Source organism: Chelonia mydas, chromosome 2 (assembly GCF_015237465.2).
Source record: "Chelonia mydas isolate rCheMyd1 chromosome 2, rCheMyd1.pri.v2, whole genome shotgun sequence".
Lineage (NCBI taxonomy): Eukaryota > Metazoa > Chordata > Testudines > Cheloniidae > Chelonia > Chelonia mydas.
Window position 1 is genome coordinate 35,387,361 of NC_057850.1, and position 18,264 is coordinate 35,405,624.

The 18,264-nt window shown below is 37.7% G+C and overlaps 1 protein-coding gene across 36 annotated transcripts in view; it reads right to left on the reverse strand.

The window, feature by feature from the left end:
• The window catches only part of RIMS2 (regulating synaptic membrane exocytosis 2), a 728,605-nt gene that overhangs the window by 269,871 nt on the left and 440,470 nt on the right, over positions 1 to 18,264 (reverse strand). For all 36 annotated transcript variants that reach the window (XM_043539203.1, XM_043539200.1, XM_043539204.1 and 33 more), the window contains 3 exons: positions 12,188 to 12,318; positions 9,452 to 9,623; positions 8,674 to 8,827 (listed from right to left, as the gene is read on the reverse strand). In XM_043539203.1, coding sequence (XP_043395138.1) covers positions 8,674 to 8,827; positions 9,452 to 9,623; positions 12,188 to 12,318 — 457 coding nt within the window. The remainder of the gene's footprint in view (positions 1 to 8,673; positions 8,828 to 9,451; positions 9,624 to 12,187; positions 12,319 to 18,264) is intronic.

The following is an 18,264-nucleotide window of genomic DNA, read 5'->3' on the forward strand; positions in this document are numbered from 1 at the left end:
CAGTGTGCCGCCGAAGGCAAGTCACTTAATCTCTGTGAGCCTCAGTTTCTCACTGTGTAAAGTGTATATGATGCTACTAATCTACCTACAAATGGCAATTCTGTATATTATCAAATTTTGTTGTTGGTAAATATAATTAAAATTAGAAGAGCCCTTTTCTCTTTCCACTTGACAATATAGTTTCCAGGGACCCATAATCACTATATTCGCTGATTCCTCCAGCAGGGAATTAGGCACCTAAATACTTTTGTGAATCTGGGCCAAAGCTCCATGATGTAATTAGAGAGGAATGGACTTTCTAAGGCTCTAGTTCTGCAAAGAGCTGTACAGAGGCAGATCTCCTGGAAGGCACAAGCCTATGCCCATGTGGAGATCATTGCAATATTGCGGCCTCTGACTACTGAGCAGCCACCTTTGCCTTTACATAGTTACAAGATAGAAACTGTACCATTAGAATAATGTTAAACTTTTAAACATTTTTCCAGAAATTATTGTAAAATTATATATGATAGTTTATTATGCATAATCATTATATCAAGACTCTATTACCCTCAGCCAAAACAGAATGCCCCCTTCTGGAACCAGATACTTTAAAACCTTTTTTAAAGGCAACCTAATCTGCTATATATATGCTGTTTAGCAAAGTAAATTTTGCCTCCAAATGGTTTAATTTGCTATGAAAGCATTTTTTTCTCTCACGATTTCTGGTTTTGGCCCTCTTGAATCAGAGCGAGGAGAATAGTTTACTAACTTGATTATATAAAGTAGCCAGACTTAGAGAACTATAAAAATACCCAAATTCCCTTTCACTGCTTTTGGAAATTTTTGCTGGGCCTTCAAATGTTTTTGTGGTTCAATCACACTTTACTGTAGCCTCTTTTTAATTATCCAAAACAGCAGAAAATTCATAGCCAAAACAGTTTTCTTTTAATAAGAAAAATATTGGTAGTTTAAAGGCTTTCAGACACCCCTGTATCATGTTAAATACCTTTTTGTTAAAGGATTTAATAACTCATCCTTGTATAATAAGAATATAATACTGGTATTGATATTCATATCCTATGAACAAAACACTCATACATGCAAACCAAGATAACATGCCCAAGACCTGTGTTCCACAAAAGAACGGGGAAAATTATGTAAAAAGCATGAAAGAAAAAAGTTATTCTTGCTCACCAGAGTTAAATATGTGTAATACATTCTCCACTTGTGGGTCTGTGCTACTGCACGTAAAATGCACATAAAATGCTCCATATTATAATATTAAAAAATCATATGCCTCTCCATTCAGTGCCCCATGCCTATTGACTCGTGAGATAGAATGGTTATAATTACCTCAACTTAGGTTTGATGGTGGTGGCGTTGATTTAAAATTATATTATTGGCTTTCCATATTCACAGTACAGTGAAAGGAAACTATTGAGAAATACATGATATGGAAGGTCCTGATCCAGCAGGGTAAAATCGCAACACATTGCAATACTTATCTCAGTTATTATTGAACTTTTCAAATTTCAGCAATACCAATAAAAAGTCTCCTGTTTTTCACAAGTCGCAACATTACTGATTTGCAAACTTTAACATTACAATGCAATAGGAGGGATGGCTTGAATCTGCACTATAAAATTCCATTCATCCCCAGTTTGCTGAAGATAGAGGGAAAGTATTGCCTCTAAACGCCAAAGAACTGAATCCAGGATCTCAAATCCAGTTAGTAAAGTTTCTCAGAAATTAACTAACAGAGGAAACATCTTCGGGTTAATTACCTGTGAACTGAGACTTCTAGTTTGTTAAATTCCCCATGTTTCTGGTTGGACCTGAAGGTTTCTAGTAATTTCAAATTTGAAGCTTAGCCCCTGAAAAGATAGCCGGTCTCCTGGTAAATGGCCCAACACTTAGCCATGAAGTGGACTGCAGAATTTATACCCTCATCTAGACCTTTTTTTAGGGATACCAAATCTTTTCTTGTCATCCACATTAATCAGGTTAGATTTGGAAAAGGAATGTTTTGTTTTCATATACTATATGCAGATTTCTTTTGTCGCATATGCTGCATTCAGTCTTTGTCTCTTTGTTCTGAAATGCTGACGACCACAATTTCTCCCTTATCAGAGTTCTTTTCAGTCTCTCACTTTGGAATTATGTAGGTTAGTAAATGAGGTTCTTACTGACATTAATTCTAAGAACAAACAATATAAGATTCTTCATGTAATAAAACCAGTTAGGAATTTTCTTATTTTCAGATATGTTGAGGACTCTAATTTGATTTTCTAGATACTGCTTTTTTATTTTTTTGGCAATTACATTCACTTTTATCTTTTCAGGATAATGCAGTTTGTCCATTATTTGTTGATTCTCACAGTCATTTTCCAAATGCTGTTATTTCTGAAAACTGCTAAGTCTTTCTTTGAAGGTCACAGTTTGACATGAATTCATTTTTCCCCCTAGTGAAAGTGCTCATAATCTAAAACTTTTCTCTTTCAGGATCTCAGCCATATTATGTCTCCTTATGTCTGCAGGTTTCCACTCCTGTGAAAGTGCTAGAGAAGCTGTGTTCCAGAGGGACTAAAAAATTCTGTTTTGTATATATTTTTCTTTTTTGGCATCTCACCACTATCAGTGCTGTCCACCCACACTCTGTGGTTAACGGATCAATAATGCAGGGCAGAGTGTGGTTCTAAAGCTGTAAGAACTGACTTTGAAAAATGAATCTGTTGCTTTTTAACACTAAGTAAAAATAAATAACAATAATTCAATTATTTTTAAAATATCTAAAACAAGTTTCAATAAACAAAGGGCATATGTCTCTATAAAACAAGCAGAATTAGTACAGAATTAGTGCCTCAAAATATTCAATAACCTTACACCTTCACCCACCACTCAATATCAACCCACATGACTCAGATATAAACACTGTCCACGCCACATACCTACAACTGCAAATAATTGTAAAATGTGAAACAAATCTATCTTGCTTTTCAATGTGAAGAATACTACATATGTACCCTGGGAAACAGAGAGGAAAAACCTTCCAGCTTTGAAGGCCCACAATACAGAAGACCTTGTCTCTCAACCTCTTGAGTTTAAACTGTAGAACTACTCGTAGTCTCAGTCCCATTGATTTGAACTGCTGTAGTGCATAAATGTGATACCACACCACAATATTTACTTTGACTTACTTTACTTATTAACTTTTCCATGGAATTTGTGGTATTTTCTACATCTTCTATGAGAAATGTCACAAATACCACAATATAATGATCAACTACAGGGGGTAAATGCCAATTTTTTTTCAATTACCTATAATTTTGTGTCTACAATCAGTTGTCAGAAGGAAAATAATGCAAATAACTCCCTAGTTACACTATAAAATTGTCAATAACTTTGATTATTTTGCCTGGATTTTTTTATGCACCGCTGATTTTGGGGGCATAACTGGAAGCTGGGTTGAGGCTGTAGTAAAAATGTAGCCCAAAAGTCCACTTATGATCAGTGAGATGGACTATTTACATTTTATGTTGCCATAGACCTTATATGCTATATGAAAAAAGCTTAAAACATAGTCATTGTATAAGAGCCAAACAGTGTCATTAGTGTAGTATGGCACCATGAATTCCCTTTGCTGATATATTTAGAAGATAAATTTTTATGCTTTTAATGTTGTATATTTGAGTGTTCTGCAGTAGCTGTAATCTATCAGTGTATATATGAGATACCCCCAGATAAAATGCTCTGCATTTCTCAATAGAAAGTCCAGGGATTGGATAGTGTGGGAGGATCGGTTAAGGATACAAAGTCCTTCATCTGCACCAATTCAAATCCAGCACAGGCTGGAGATGACTGAAACTTGTTACCACCTGTTGTATGTTTAGTGACATAAGTGAAAACCAATGATAGACTAATTCTTACTGGACATGTCTGTATCACAAAATCTGTCTATTCAGAGATAATCGAGGGATAAATGGGTATGGAAACTGAACTACTCTCTGCTACAGCTGGCCACTGCAAACCAGCATATGGGGTGCTGTGGAAAGCTTGCTCTACATCACTGGCTGTGCATGAATACAGAAATGCATTCTTCAGGGCTGACAATCTGGCAATTTTCGTTATCACAAAAATTCACTGAAGCTAAAAAGAGAATTGAAGGTGCCACAAGTAAAACACCATATCCCTGACTCTAGCAAGAAAAGAAAGTGGGGTGAGTGTAGGTGATTCTTTTATACTACCTTCAGAGAACAAAAATTAAGTAAATTTCTCTCCTTTCTCTCCTAATCTGGACACTATAAAGCCCACATATGTCTGCATATGAAAAGAAAAACAAATATCCTTGTAATTCAAAATCTCTTTTTTGAGAGATATACAGTACCTCTAATACAGTAAAAATATCTATTTTTTTAAAATGAGGAATAAGATATTTCTAACAGCAACAACTTTTGTATACATGAACTAAGACAGGTCTTATTTTACAAAGTAACAATAATATACTTAGAGTCATTCCAAAATACAAAAGTGGGAGGGTTGAACTACTCCTGTCTCAACCTGGAAACAGCTTCTGTAACCCCAGTCGCTGAAAGCAAGATTCACTATGCAATACGCAGTTGAAGCAATTAGTGCCATATGAAAGAAAATAGCTGGACTGACTTTCTAAGGGATTTTGTCTGCACCAAAACAAACACTGGGGACTTTTAAAACTCTGTGCATGTAGAAGTACAGCAGGACAGAGCTTAAGAAATGGAAAAAATATAAATGGGATGACTGTGGTGGAACTCTGAGACCAGCTTGGAAGATATCTGCATATCTAACACAACATCATTGTCTCTTCATAAAATCATAGTCACTTAAGCCTGGAACTCAGTCGCCCTATGGGATGAATTCACTGACACCAGACATAACATCTTCTGTTGAAGAAACTTGATTTTACAAGCATCTCTTTGCTCAAAATAAAGTTTCATAATCTGAGAACCACATTCATATTCCATTATACAAAAGACTTTTTAACACAGGATTCAGTAAGACCTTCATAAGTCAAAACACATGATGAGGCCTTCAGTTTAGCTGAATCTACTCTTGAAACCGCCAGCAAAAAGAACAGGAACCAAATATTTCTTCACCATTATGGTACTAACAGTAGAATTTAAACACTCTCTTCTTGGAGAAGTCAGAGGGATATGCAAGTCTGTTCCCCAAGCACTCCCATGACTTTCCCACTTTCTTCTGCAAGAAACTGATACTTATAATTTTAAACTCGGAGATGCGACAAATAAATTTAATTTAGGCATACTCCAGTTCAAGAAATATATAATTTTCCAATTCCTGATGCAGGGATAACTCATGAGATTTACCACTGTTCAATTGAATTGCTTAGTTATCACATATTCCTTTTCCTATAAGAATTCCTAGTGAATACTAAATTTCAGTTTGGACATCTTCCCAGTCCCAAATCTGGAGAATTTCAGTTCCAAAAGTCATTGTTCTGTATTTCTGTGCTTGCAAAACTGTGTCAATTTGAATTGGGAATAATTTATGGGACACCAGGTTTCAAAATCTTGAAGTACATACAGTCTAGCAGAGTGAGAAGTTTGGACTACGAGAAGGATCATGATTCTGAAATCCTTCTGAGTGGACTTCTCATCTCAATTTGGACACACATATTATTACTGCAATTTAGACAGCCTTGTGTCATAAAGAGAAATGTATAAAGGTTCCAACAATTATAATGAGCACTTTAAACTTCTTCTTTGGCTCTAATTCTTTGGAACTTGTGGCACATTTTGAGGATGTCAAACTACTGCTTGGGGGCCAATTGGGTCAAAGCTACATTGAAATGGAGAAGGATTTCTGCACTAAGTCCTGACCTCCAACCAGAGCAAATATTTGACACCATGCAACCTTTGATAAGGTTTTCCATACTTGCTTTCATACAGGCTTAGAAGATTGTTCAGGTGCAGACAGGAAGACAGAATATACTCCTTAGATCTGAAGGTATGAGGCAAGATATTTGATCAGATCTTGAATCTTAGCATCACTATGAGCTTCCCCCGGTGATATTATCTGATTAAAATATGACCATATAGATCATTGTTGCTACCACTGTTATATAATTGCAACAAATCTTGTACAAAGTAAGGTGTCTATGGAAAGGCTATGATTTGCTGAATGCGATTATGCTATTTGTATGCATGTATCATTTTGTATTTGAAGTTATAAATATTGGCTCTATGCCTGGACTTCAAATGTTTGCTCCTTGGATAATGCCCATAAGGTATTTAGCCTACACATCTTGAAGGAACTATTCAAATTAAGTGGCTCATTAAGAAACACTTAACTCACAATGGACCATGGAAGACACCTATCTACACTTAATGGACTTTCCTGCTATGACTAAGTGAAATCATGCATGGACATGTGAGTTGCCCAGGTGACTATTTTACCTGTAATTTTCCATTAGCTGTGTTGAGGGCTTTCTTTGAAACAATGGATTTCCCTCCACATGGCAGAAGCTATAAAAGGCTGGAAACATCTCCATTTTGCCTCTTTCCTGCTCAAAACTCTGGACTATGGATTTATACTAATGGGAGCATTCTAACCAAGGGACTGAGGTCCTTCCAATGATTTGTAAGCAACCGGAGACTTGATTTAAGCCAGCAGTTTATGCCATCGCTGCTACAAGCCTGACCCAAGAACTTTGCAATTATTGTACATATTTGATTCCTTTAACCAATTTTAACTCTCATCTTTCTTTCTTTCTTTTTATAAATAAACCTTAGATTTTACATACTAAAGGATTGGCAACAGCATGATTATTGGATAAGATCTGAGTTATATATTGACCTGGGTTTGTGGCTGATCCTTTGGGATAAGAGGAACCTTTCATTTGATGAAATTGGTTGTAAAGAACCACTCATCTTAAAGTCTAGTGTTTTTGGTGATGATACAAGGACTGGAATGCCTAAGGAAACTGCTGTTCTGACTTCTTCTCAACCAGTGTGGTGAAACAGAAGTTTACTTTTGTTGCTGGTTTGGTATATCTTAAGGGAGAATAACTGCCAGTTTGGGGTGTATCTGCCTTATTTATCAACAGTTTGTCCTGAATTTGGTATTCTCAGTTGTGACCCATGGAGGCACGGTTACACCCCCAAAACAAAGCAATTAGCTGTTATGGTTATCCACAATGGCCAACATTTGAATGTATGTATGTCATATGCTAAAAACAAATGGGCTTGCTACTCAGGGTTTAAATATTTTCTGAAAGCTAGAAAAAAAATAAAATAAAATAAATGCCAAATAGAAAACTACTCTCACACACCAAAAAAGTTGAGTTTAAATTTAAAAAAAAATTTACAGAAAAATTAACTGCAGGAAATGAAGAAGGAACAAAATACTTTAAAACCATAGGAATTTGTCAAAAACAACAACATAGCTACTGAGAAGCATACTGGATTGAAAAGGAGATCCTCACCTGTCAGTCAGAAAAAGAAAATCTGACTAAGTATAATGATAATCTCATGAGTAGAAAGTTATGCACCACAATTTGGTGCAGTAGTTTATCAATTTCAGAATATTATGATATGGAGCATTCCAATCCCTCTCATAATCAGCTGCACGACCTCAAAGTAGACAACTATTACAAATACTTATGTTTATGAACGTAATTACTGGAGAATCCATGTGGAGTTTATAATATATGAACGTTGTTTGGGCTCCACTGTCAAAAACAAAATTTAAAAAATAATTATCTTTTCAAGGTGCGCATAAATGTGCATGTAGAGAGAGAGAGAGAGAGAGAGAGAGAGAGAGAGAGAGAGTGAACAAAAAAAAATGTTATAAATTGATTTACAATTTTTTTACAAAAATATCTGTAGGACTCACAAAGGATACTTCACAATGCCTACAGAAATTTTGTAAGGATAATCACAAAACACTGACTCAATAAAGTAATTTAAATGGTAAAAAGAAAGAAGGCAATTAAACAAGATTTGGTCATACACTACCACTTATTTTCTGTCTTAAGTACCAAATTACATTTTCCTTTACCAACTCAGCGTAAGTTCTTTTGTTAACACTTCTGCTATTTACTGCAACCTACCATTGACCTCTAATACTGTACTATACAAATAGAGTTATGAAGCACCCCTTTACTTGCAAAATCAAACAAAAACGTTTGCAAATGGTCTGACAATTCAGAGTTGTCAGAATTTAACAAAATGTTGAACATGCTCTTTTTACTGTAGTGATAGTATCAAAAGGCAGTAACAAACAATTGTATTAAATTCAATACATGCAAAGTTACATACAAGTCGTTGTGCTTCATTTTTTTAAAATGTTTAGGCTGAAGACAAAGTTATTGTGCTTTCAGTTTGGGTGTACAATCAGATTACAAGGTCCTCAGCTGGTGCAAACTGGCATAACTTCATTAACTAAATTAATTTCCTTCAGCTGAGGATCTGGCCCATATATTTTAAGAAAGAATGCATTGTCATGCACTATTCGGCATTAGCGTTTTGAGTACTTCAGAAGCTCATTGGCAATCACAAAAGGCACTGATTAATGGCAATGAAAAACAAACACACAATGTCAACTCTTGCTTTTACAAATCTTTAGCTTAGAATGTAACATACTGTACACACTAATTTAGATGAGATATACACAGCATTAGTAATATTAATAACCTACTTTGTAACCTCCGTGTAGGGCTTTCACCATGTAGCTGTCTGCGAGGCAAATATGGCGAGGGATGGGGAAGTGGCAATGAGGAAACATCATGTGTCTGAAGTTTGTACCAGTGAGGTTCATCATCTAATAGTGCTGTCTCTAGCTCAATAAGAATCTACAAATGAAACAAGCACAGGTGTTACAGTGGAACACTATTTTAAAATAGGTATTTCTACACATTTTATTCTATTCATTCTTCTAATGTTAACATTCACATTTGAAATTAAAGAGTTCTTGCATTCACTCAAAAATGAGCCATCAAGACACTTACGAATATAGTACTTGTAACAAATCTTGACACCGAATAAGACAAACACTTCTAACTTTAATAGCAACCATAGCACCTTAATGACAATCTGAACAGCATCTAAACATCTTGGGACAAATTAATAAACAATCATATTTCAACATCTTCAGTAAAGTTACACCAGGGACAAATTTGGACCATTATCAACAATCCTCAAAGAATATGACTTTTTGAAACTATGTTCATGTTGTTATTAAGACAGAACAACTAAAGAAGGTATCTGATACCAACATTACATAGTAAATTTCAGGTAACTTTTAGGAAGAGTTACTATTAAGCAGTCAAATATGTGCAAAAGTGTCAGCTTTTTTTTTTACATCAGATAAAAATATGTTATTCACAAGAGCCAAGGAAATCATCAGTCATCCATGTACTATTGACAAAGTCCCCAACTACTGACTGATTATGAAGAGTCAAAACAATTCCAAATACCTCTCCTAAAAATTCACTTTCTTCCTCACGAACTCGTGCTTGGTCCCAAAGGGTAATCTCCAACATTCGTTCTCGAAATTCTCTCCGATGAACTGGAGAATAAATGAATGTTTGGTTCCATTTCGGTTCCAATGTTTTCTTTACTGTTTTTGTTCTTCTTTTGTTTTTATCACTGCAAAGAGCAATTTAAACATTAAAGACTTCCAAAACCTACTACATTGTACTAAGCATTTTGTTAAATGCATGATCTCTTAGAACAGTGGTAATTTGTGTATAGTTTGAAAGATTAACAATAAACCAGAAGGACACCAGAATTAGGAGTTTCTGATGAAATAAAGATTAGGACCTGGGATTGGTCATAATTTACAGTTTTGTATTCATGAAGCATGTTTACAAAGTTCATTAGTTTAAAACTAGCTGGGTTCTTTGCATCATTCAAACTCCAGTACTAATTTATATATTTTTAACAATATAATGAAGACACTGGCACATTTGCAAATACTCTAAGTATAACATACTAATCCATACTATATGGATAACAACTGCATTATTTGTAAACTCCTGGTAGCTAGATGTCAGAACAACATGTTCACTGTGTAGTTGCATTTTATTCATATTGTTAAAATAAAGAACTTAATTGCATATTTCAAAACTCAAGATTTGTTCACCATAGAGAACTAAGTTACATTGGACATGTTTTCCAGTGAAATTTGTTTAGTCAGGACTTCACATGCTCACCTAATTAAATGCTTGAGTTGTCTAACTGCACTTTTCCTCTTGCAGGTTACTTTTTCACGCACAAGAGATTTATTTTAGCCTACTAGGTTTATTCTTCAGAGGAAAGAAAAAGCAGTTTGGCTGTCAGAAGAAAACTAATTCAATAAGACAAACTGCTGTTTCTTTTATATTAGAGGAAATACCAGGAATAATTAAAGGAAAAATTCTACACTCCTCACATAAAAGAAAATAAAAAAAAATAACACAAAGTATTTCTTGTAAAACATTACCAAATCATAATAAAATTCCAAAATATATCATTATTGGTATTGTATACATTATTTTATTTTAATAATATATTTCTATTTATTTTATATTATATTTGGGGATTTTTTCTTCTTTTCATCACCTGACCATCCTTTTCCAACCTAGGGTACAGGGGTCTTTCTGCCCATAACCCATTGCATTATAAGAGCTCTAATTATCTAACAATATGAATACAGAAATTATTGGTGGTCATATTGATCTTCAAAAAAGTGGACAAGATAAATATAATAAAACAATTAATCTGATCCCCAGCTAGTGCAGATTGTTGCCTACTCCATTGTCTTCAATGCCACTATGCCAATTTGCACGAGCTGAGGATCTAGACCACTGTATTTTATTAGGCCAACGGTTTAAAAACTTTTAAGGCAAAGAGGCCCAACAGGGACCTTTTTGTAAAAAAGCTTTTGAAATACAGCAATGCATATGATGATGGCATAAAAGATATCACAGTATCCAAGTTGACATAAAATGGATAAACCATTCTTCTTTGGCTAACTTCACTATTTTATCCTATTTCAGGTTACTTTACCATACTGTATAGCGTGAAGGTGAAAAGGACAATCTTGCAAGGAGTTGAGCACCCTCAATTCCTGTTGAAATCAATGGAAACTGAAGGTACTTAGCACCTTTCATGATTAGACAATTCTTTCTAATTAAATATTTAAGGTTAACTGGCTCTGCCCCAGACAGGGCTGAGGAGAGATGCATAGGAAGGCAGAATCTCCAGGCTGGGAAACATTTATGCATAGTATAACAAACAAATGCAGTAAAAATTCTTATTTTAAAGATGCACATTATTCTATAGCTCCATCAATCGGTTTTTCATATACTGATTCCTCAATTTACAACAAACCTCTGCTACATTTCGCAACATACCACAAAATAAAGCCAAACATTCCCCTCTGCCAACATGAGCAGAAGAAACACAGATGAGCAGATCCAGTCAGAGGGACTCCTCTAGCTGTTCCCCTTCCCTCTGACCCAATGGAAACAACTACATTCACAGAATCAAGCACTGAGATAAAAGGGGCCAGGGGAGGTAAAGGCCCCATCACACCATCATCTTCCCCTAAATGCCATGGGGATTACTGGTGTAAATTAATATCAATACTGTGTAGTGAGAAAGGCCTACAGTTAGAGCTGAGGGTTCTCAGCATGTCACAGGTTTGAGTCTTGTTCAGCATTAACTTTTCAGTACCACAATTTGACACCCATGGTTTTTGGATGCCAAACCCTCTTCCTGTTTTACTGTGGGGAAGGGAATAGGGGGACAATGAATGCCTTGAAGAAATTATCAGAAACTCAATGAATCCATATCTGTGGAATTTCCTGTCTCCTACACAAGAATTACCTAGCAGATAATATGGCCTTAAAATATTAACAACAATATTTGCAAACAACATCTCATCATGCAGTGCAGACAGGTTTATCTTTAGTTTGCCATCCAACAGTTGATAAAATAATCCAATTGAAGTTAATTTGTTTAATAGAAAATAGTATTAAAATAAATGTAAAACCTGTTCTTCATCATTGCATAACATGTTCAATCGCTAAATTCCATTCTTTAAGACTATTCTATAAGATCTCATGTATGACCAGTACTAGCTAGCAATCTCTTCTCAACTCTGCATGCCATCTGAATATCTTTTTGAATGTCTACTAAAATATTCCTTACTTTTCCCTTGACCCTACCTTCTGTCTGGAAGAAAGTAAATTTTAACATAAGGATTCCTTGGCCTCCCATCTTCCCTTGAAGGAAGATCCTTTGCTCCCAGTATTGTGACTATCAACTGATGACCAACCTTGTCATACCACAGCTTTATCTGTAACGAGAAAATATGCATTAGTCAGCTCATTTCTTTAACAATCTAGCACACTATTCCTCCTCCCAAGATGCATTTTACTCTTCAGCCCCTCAACTGTGATGGTTTTTATTGATTATTAAAACCCAGATAATTTGTATTCCATTTTGTAAATTGTAGTGAGGCAGAAAAATGAAAGGATACACTGTAATAAAGTCAATGTGTATCAAAAGTTATTTCATAAAAAAAACCCACACATATATGCATATTATTTCTTTCTCATTGATTTCCAAATAGTGAACTGTTTAAAATTATATTCCTTTTGTAGTTTTGGGTTCTGCTGTATGGTATTTAGCTACATGGGGTCTTTAAATATTTTGCCATTTCTAAGGGCTCTATTCACAATGAATGAATGTTTCATATCCTGTTGGGGAAAAAAAGACTATGGAATGAAGCCCTAGGCATTATGGATCTGTTCAAATGATATTCAGAATAGTTTTGGAGGCATGTTTATGTTCAATTCTCAGGAGCTTTCACAAACAGATGAAAGGGTGGGTGAATGTTTCATTATGATGATTCCCTCCTCAATCCAACTCAGCATAATAACCAAACCAACAGGCCAAAAAAAATCTTATTTAGGTGTACAAGTTGTTTTTATTATTAATTAATCTCAGAACTAGATTAGCCATGGAGTATCCTTTTAACTACAGGTATTAGAAGCTCATAACAAACTGCTATTTAGACATTCCAGCCTAAACATTATGCTTCCAAATATATATTGTTCACATACAGAGCATATCTACATTAGACCATTGAACTCTTTCAGGGGTAAATGGTGTAGCCATAGCAGGATTAAGTATTAAAAATTATCAGGGTATCACATGATAGTGTGATAACATCACTGACACATCATTACAGACAGGCTGACAGAACAGACTATCTGTACAAGAAAGTCTGCTCCAGAGAGAGGAAGAACTAGAGATTTTAGAGGAAGCAGCAGCTACTAGTGGCACCTACTAGAGCCAGAGAGGGGAGTGCTCAGTCCTGTCACTCCACGCCTACCAGAGCAGCCCATCTCCATGCCCAGACACATCCCAGCAGAGGTAAATCTTGTGATGGGAGCTGCCAACACTACAACTCCTGATGGGCAGGAGGTTGGGGGTTGACACCACCTCTCCTGATTCTAATTCACACTCTTTGGTTAGGCCAGGGGAAGGGGCACATCAGCTGGCACCCCAGCTTCTAGTCTTCAGGCAACCAGAGACAGGCGTTGGCAGCTGGCACACTTCTCAGGTCATATGACAAAAACACAAAAAGCTGGCTCAGGCTTCTGTAGTTCCCAGTACTTCAATGACTTTGGTAGAACATGACCACAAACACTCGGCTTCATTCTCTGGTGGGCCAGGGCCTCTCTCCTCCCCAGTCCATCACTATGGTGCCTAACATCAGCCAGTGATATTCAAATGGATGCTCAAAGGAAGGAGGCGGCCTCTCTTCCCCATTATCACTTCCTCTAAAATTTCTCTTCAGGAGAAGAGTGGGCCTCTAGCTCACTAAAAAGCTTTGTGGAGACACCTCTGTACTCCCAGTTAGGTGGCTCTATAACTACTCCAAACAGAAGATGGAGGGAGTGGTGCTACCCTCGACATCTTGAACTCACACAGAGAGCTCTAGAGGGCTGTTCCCCCAACCACTCAATTCAGAGGGCTTTGGCAACCTTCCCCCAAACTGAGGATTGATGTTCATTGAAGTTGCACAGTTGGGTGGGGAGGGCTGCATTGACCACCCATATGTCTTGGGCACCCCCACCCACTCACAGAGAGGTCACTAGGGAGGTTCTGCCTCACCATATCACTCCCAAGCAGAGAGCTCTGTGGGTGGGGGCACTGTCAATATCACTCCTGCCTAATCAAAGAGTACTGTATGGGTTGCCCCTGCTGCTACCACCAACACACCTGAGCAGGATTTTCCCTGCGCTGGGCTGTTGCAGGCCAGAACAGACACCAGAACTGAAAGCAAGGAGCTGGTTTCGCATGTGTTCTCAAAGCCCCCTCTGCTGGGCCCAGACAGCATGGAGGAGGAAGGTGCCTGATTTGAATGCTGAGGGAGAAGAGAAAGACTGAGAGGGGCAGGTTACGGGAATAGATTGGGACAAGGAGCCTGGATGGGGGAGGCTGGAATGGGGGAGAGGGGAAGTGGAACTAGGAGTTGAGGTTGAGGTGGGGAGATTGGGACTGGCTGGGCAAGGAGACTGGCAGTATGAGCCCAGGAGAGAAACACAACGAGACTGGTTCCAGTAGGTGGTGAGGGAAAGAAGACTGTGATTATATGAGGAGCAGAGAGGGAGGCAGGGTCTGGAAGAGAAGAAGACTGGTAACTAGTGGGGAGGTTGGGAGAGGTGTGGGAAAGGGGAGACAGAGCATATGAGGAGCCATGAGCGTAATAAAGGTAGCTATTGTATGCATGATCCCTGCCTCTGCTGTTGCAGAAGTTGGACAGTGTATGGTGAATGAGGCAGGGAATTACAGGAAGAAAAAGGAGGGTCTCATTTTTAAGGCACTAGAATACTCTTCTCAGGAACTGGATTCTATCCCTGCCTTGTCAACGAGTTCCTATGCAACGTTGGGCAAGTCACTTAAACCAAACTTCTTATAGGTGGTCACTAATTCTGTGTTCTACGGGTGCCCAACTTGAGGCCCAGCGGTCTTATTTGTAGAAGGGCTGAGCACTCACAGCTGGAATTGAAGTCAATGTGAGCTGTGCTTTGAACATATTAATTGTTATATAATGCTAAATAGTATGAAAAATCAGACATGCTAGGCATCTCAAAGTGGACACCCAAAACCAGTGGATTATTTTGACCTTAATCTCTTCGTGCCTCAGTTCTGCTCATTAATGTCCATTTTATGCACTGAATGAGGCCGGGGTCCCATTGAAAATATAGTATGTGATAATGTTATAAAAGACTGTAGCATAATGCATATGCATAACGGGACTGGATTAAGATTGCACAGACAACCTTAATTCTCGCATTTCATAATTTTTGAGTGCTTGACTTTGCAACCTTGATAATGTTATCTTAATATTAGGGAGGAGCACATGTTGTGTGTATAATATATGATATACTTTACTTAGACAGTTGTATCTTACAGATGTAAAAACAGACTGTATTTATACTTGTTAACATTATGGTATCTTTGATCTCTTTATTGATTTGTTCCAATCATCTGTACATATGTCTCGAGGTGGGGAGATGCACTCTCACATAACTGCATGCAGAGGTCAATGTTGAAGGTGACCACAAGCTTTACTGACATCCTCTGCCATACAAACTTTGGCTCTGAGGTGACTATGGTTAACCCCACCGACCTCAGGTGGTATTGAGCTTTGCTTTTTTCTCCTTTTATATATAATGTGCATACTTATTTTTATGCATTATAATTATTTTTATAATTATAATGTTTTATAGCTGAAATAATATGTTCTTTTCTATTTTGTGTCATTTTTGAGCAAATGATACCTCAGGGGGATGGTTTTGTTTAAAATTTTATTTAGATTAAGCTTCTACAAATGCAGATGTTACTCCTCAGGTGGGGAAGTTTGTGGTGTAGCTGACATGAACTTTTGACTACCTTCCCAAAATAAAGAGTGGCTCCTGAGCATAGCCAAAACCAGACTAATGCTGCCTTGGCTGCTCTCTGGCCTGCTGGGAACAAGTATGGGAGGAGTGCTAACAGGCAATAGTGGGTGCAGATGTTACTGAGGGTGGGAAAGAGTATTGTAGGGCTCAGCTGAGAGGACCAAGTTCACCTATATTTCCTGTCTACATGCACAATGGAACGTCATGAACTGATCTGCTATGGAAATGTATTTATTTGAAAATGTTACTGTTCCTAGTAACACTTGTGAACAAGAAATACCAAATCTCTGTGGAGATTTCTGGCAAACTACACACATGAATGACTGTTAAGATAATACCCAATCACTCACAAATTAGGGCTGGTCTACACTACAGGGGGGCAGGGGCGGAATCGATCTAAGTTACGCAACTTAGCTGGAGTTGATATACTTACATCTACTTACTGTGGTGTCTTCACTGCAATGTGTCAATGGGAGACACTCTCCCATCGATTCCCCTTGCGCTTCTCATTGAGGTGGAGTACCGGAGTTGATGCTAGAGCGATCGGTGGTTGACTTATCACATCTATACTAGACACGATAAATCGACCCCGGCTGGATGGATTGCTGCCTATCAATCCAGCTGGTAGTGTAGACAAGCCCTTAGATTGATCCTAGTTTAAAGGCACAACTTCCAGGAAATCATAGCTATTCAAGGTGCCTACCTACACATACATGTTTTCTCTAGCAGGCTCATCCTGTCTGCCAGCACTGATACATTGGCAGTGCATACATTGTTATACTTGATTAAACTTGTTGATATTTGTGTGACAAATTGAAACTGCAAGGTAAGGAAGAACAGGAGTTCAGAGCCAATTCTGGCTGTCAGGCTAATTAAAGATGGTGAATGGGAAATATGTTTAAGACTATATAATTTCCCAGGAGAATGTTGCCTAATAGCACTCGGTATGCATTAAAAAACTTCACTGGGAGTTAAACTGAAACACAAAGATGTGAATACATCAGTGTTCAAGATACAGGCTTGTACTTTTCCAAAAATGGTATAACCAGCACAGATCAAGAAGGAGGATGCAAGCACAAGAGAAACAGGAACGTTTCTGTGCAGTGAAAAAAATAATAATGAACAAAAATTCTGATTGTTGGGCGCATAAATAAAGGTTACTTACCTGAAACTGGCGGTTCTTCAAAATGTGTATACCACACCTGTGTATGCATGCACACACCACACCAGAAATTTTAAGTAAGCAGTGCCTGTTGGACTGTACATGTGCAGTTCTCTTCATGCTCCAAACTGAGAGTATAAAGGGCAGTGTGGACCGATGCCTCTCCAGTTCATTTGCTTATCACAAATCCGGCTATGATCCACAGCAGAAGGGACAGAGGTTGGGTATTAGAATAGGGACCACATTAGCAATAAGGGATCACAAAGCAATAAGAAGTCTAAGTGTCTTTCTAATTGCTTTTGTTCTCTGTAGATAAAAGGCCAGTGCACATCAGATGTCTAGGGAGTGAAGCCTTCTTTCCTCAGCAGCAGCATGTGGTTTTGGAAAAAATACCAGTACGAGGATGATTTGATTCACAGGAACCTACAAAACTACTTTAGGGGCGACTTTTGGGTGGAGGCAAAGAGACACCTTCTCTTTATAAAAGGTGGCATATGGCAGATTTGCCATGAGCATTGCAAGCTCACTCATCCTTCTGGCTGACTAGGAAGGCAACTTTCACCAAGAGATGGGACATAGAGCAAGTGGCTAATGGTCTGAATGGAGGTTTGGTGGGAACTGAAAGAGCAATGTTGAGGGCCTACTGAGATGTTGGCTTCACCACCAATGAAAAAGATCTAAGAAGTTCATTTAGCAATCTAGTGATTGCAGGATGGGTGCAGACAATGTGGTTCTTGACAGGAGGAAAAGCTCTGATTGTTGCCAGATGGATCCATATGGAACTGATAGAGAAACTCGATGTCTTAAGGGTAAATAGGTAATCTAGGATATCAGGGATCCCAGTAGACTCTGAAGACTGTCATGAGCAAAAGGAGAAATGTTTCCATTTGGCTGAATAATATTTCCTGGTAGAATCCTTCCTGCTCTGGTTGAGAACGGATTGAACTGCTATTTAACTTGAGCACTCCATCCAAATACCAGGCCTTGAGTTGGTGTGGCCCGGAATTATGATGTTTGATCATACCATTGTGCTGCATCAGCAGATCCAGAAATGGGCAGATTTTGGTATACAGGCAGGATGAAATCCTCAGGAGGCCTGAGAACCAGAACTGCATCTGCTATTTGGGCACAATGAGCATGACCCAAGCCCTGTCATGAGGGATAT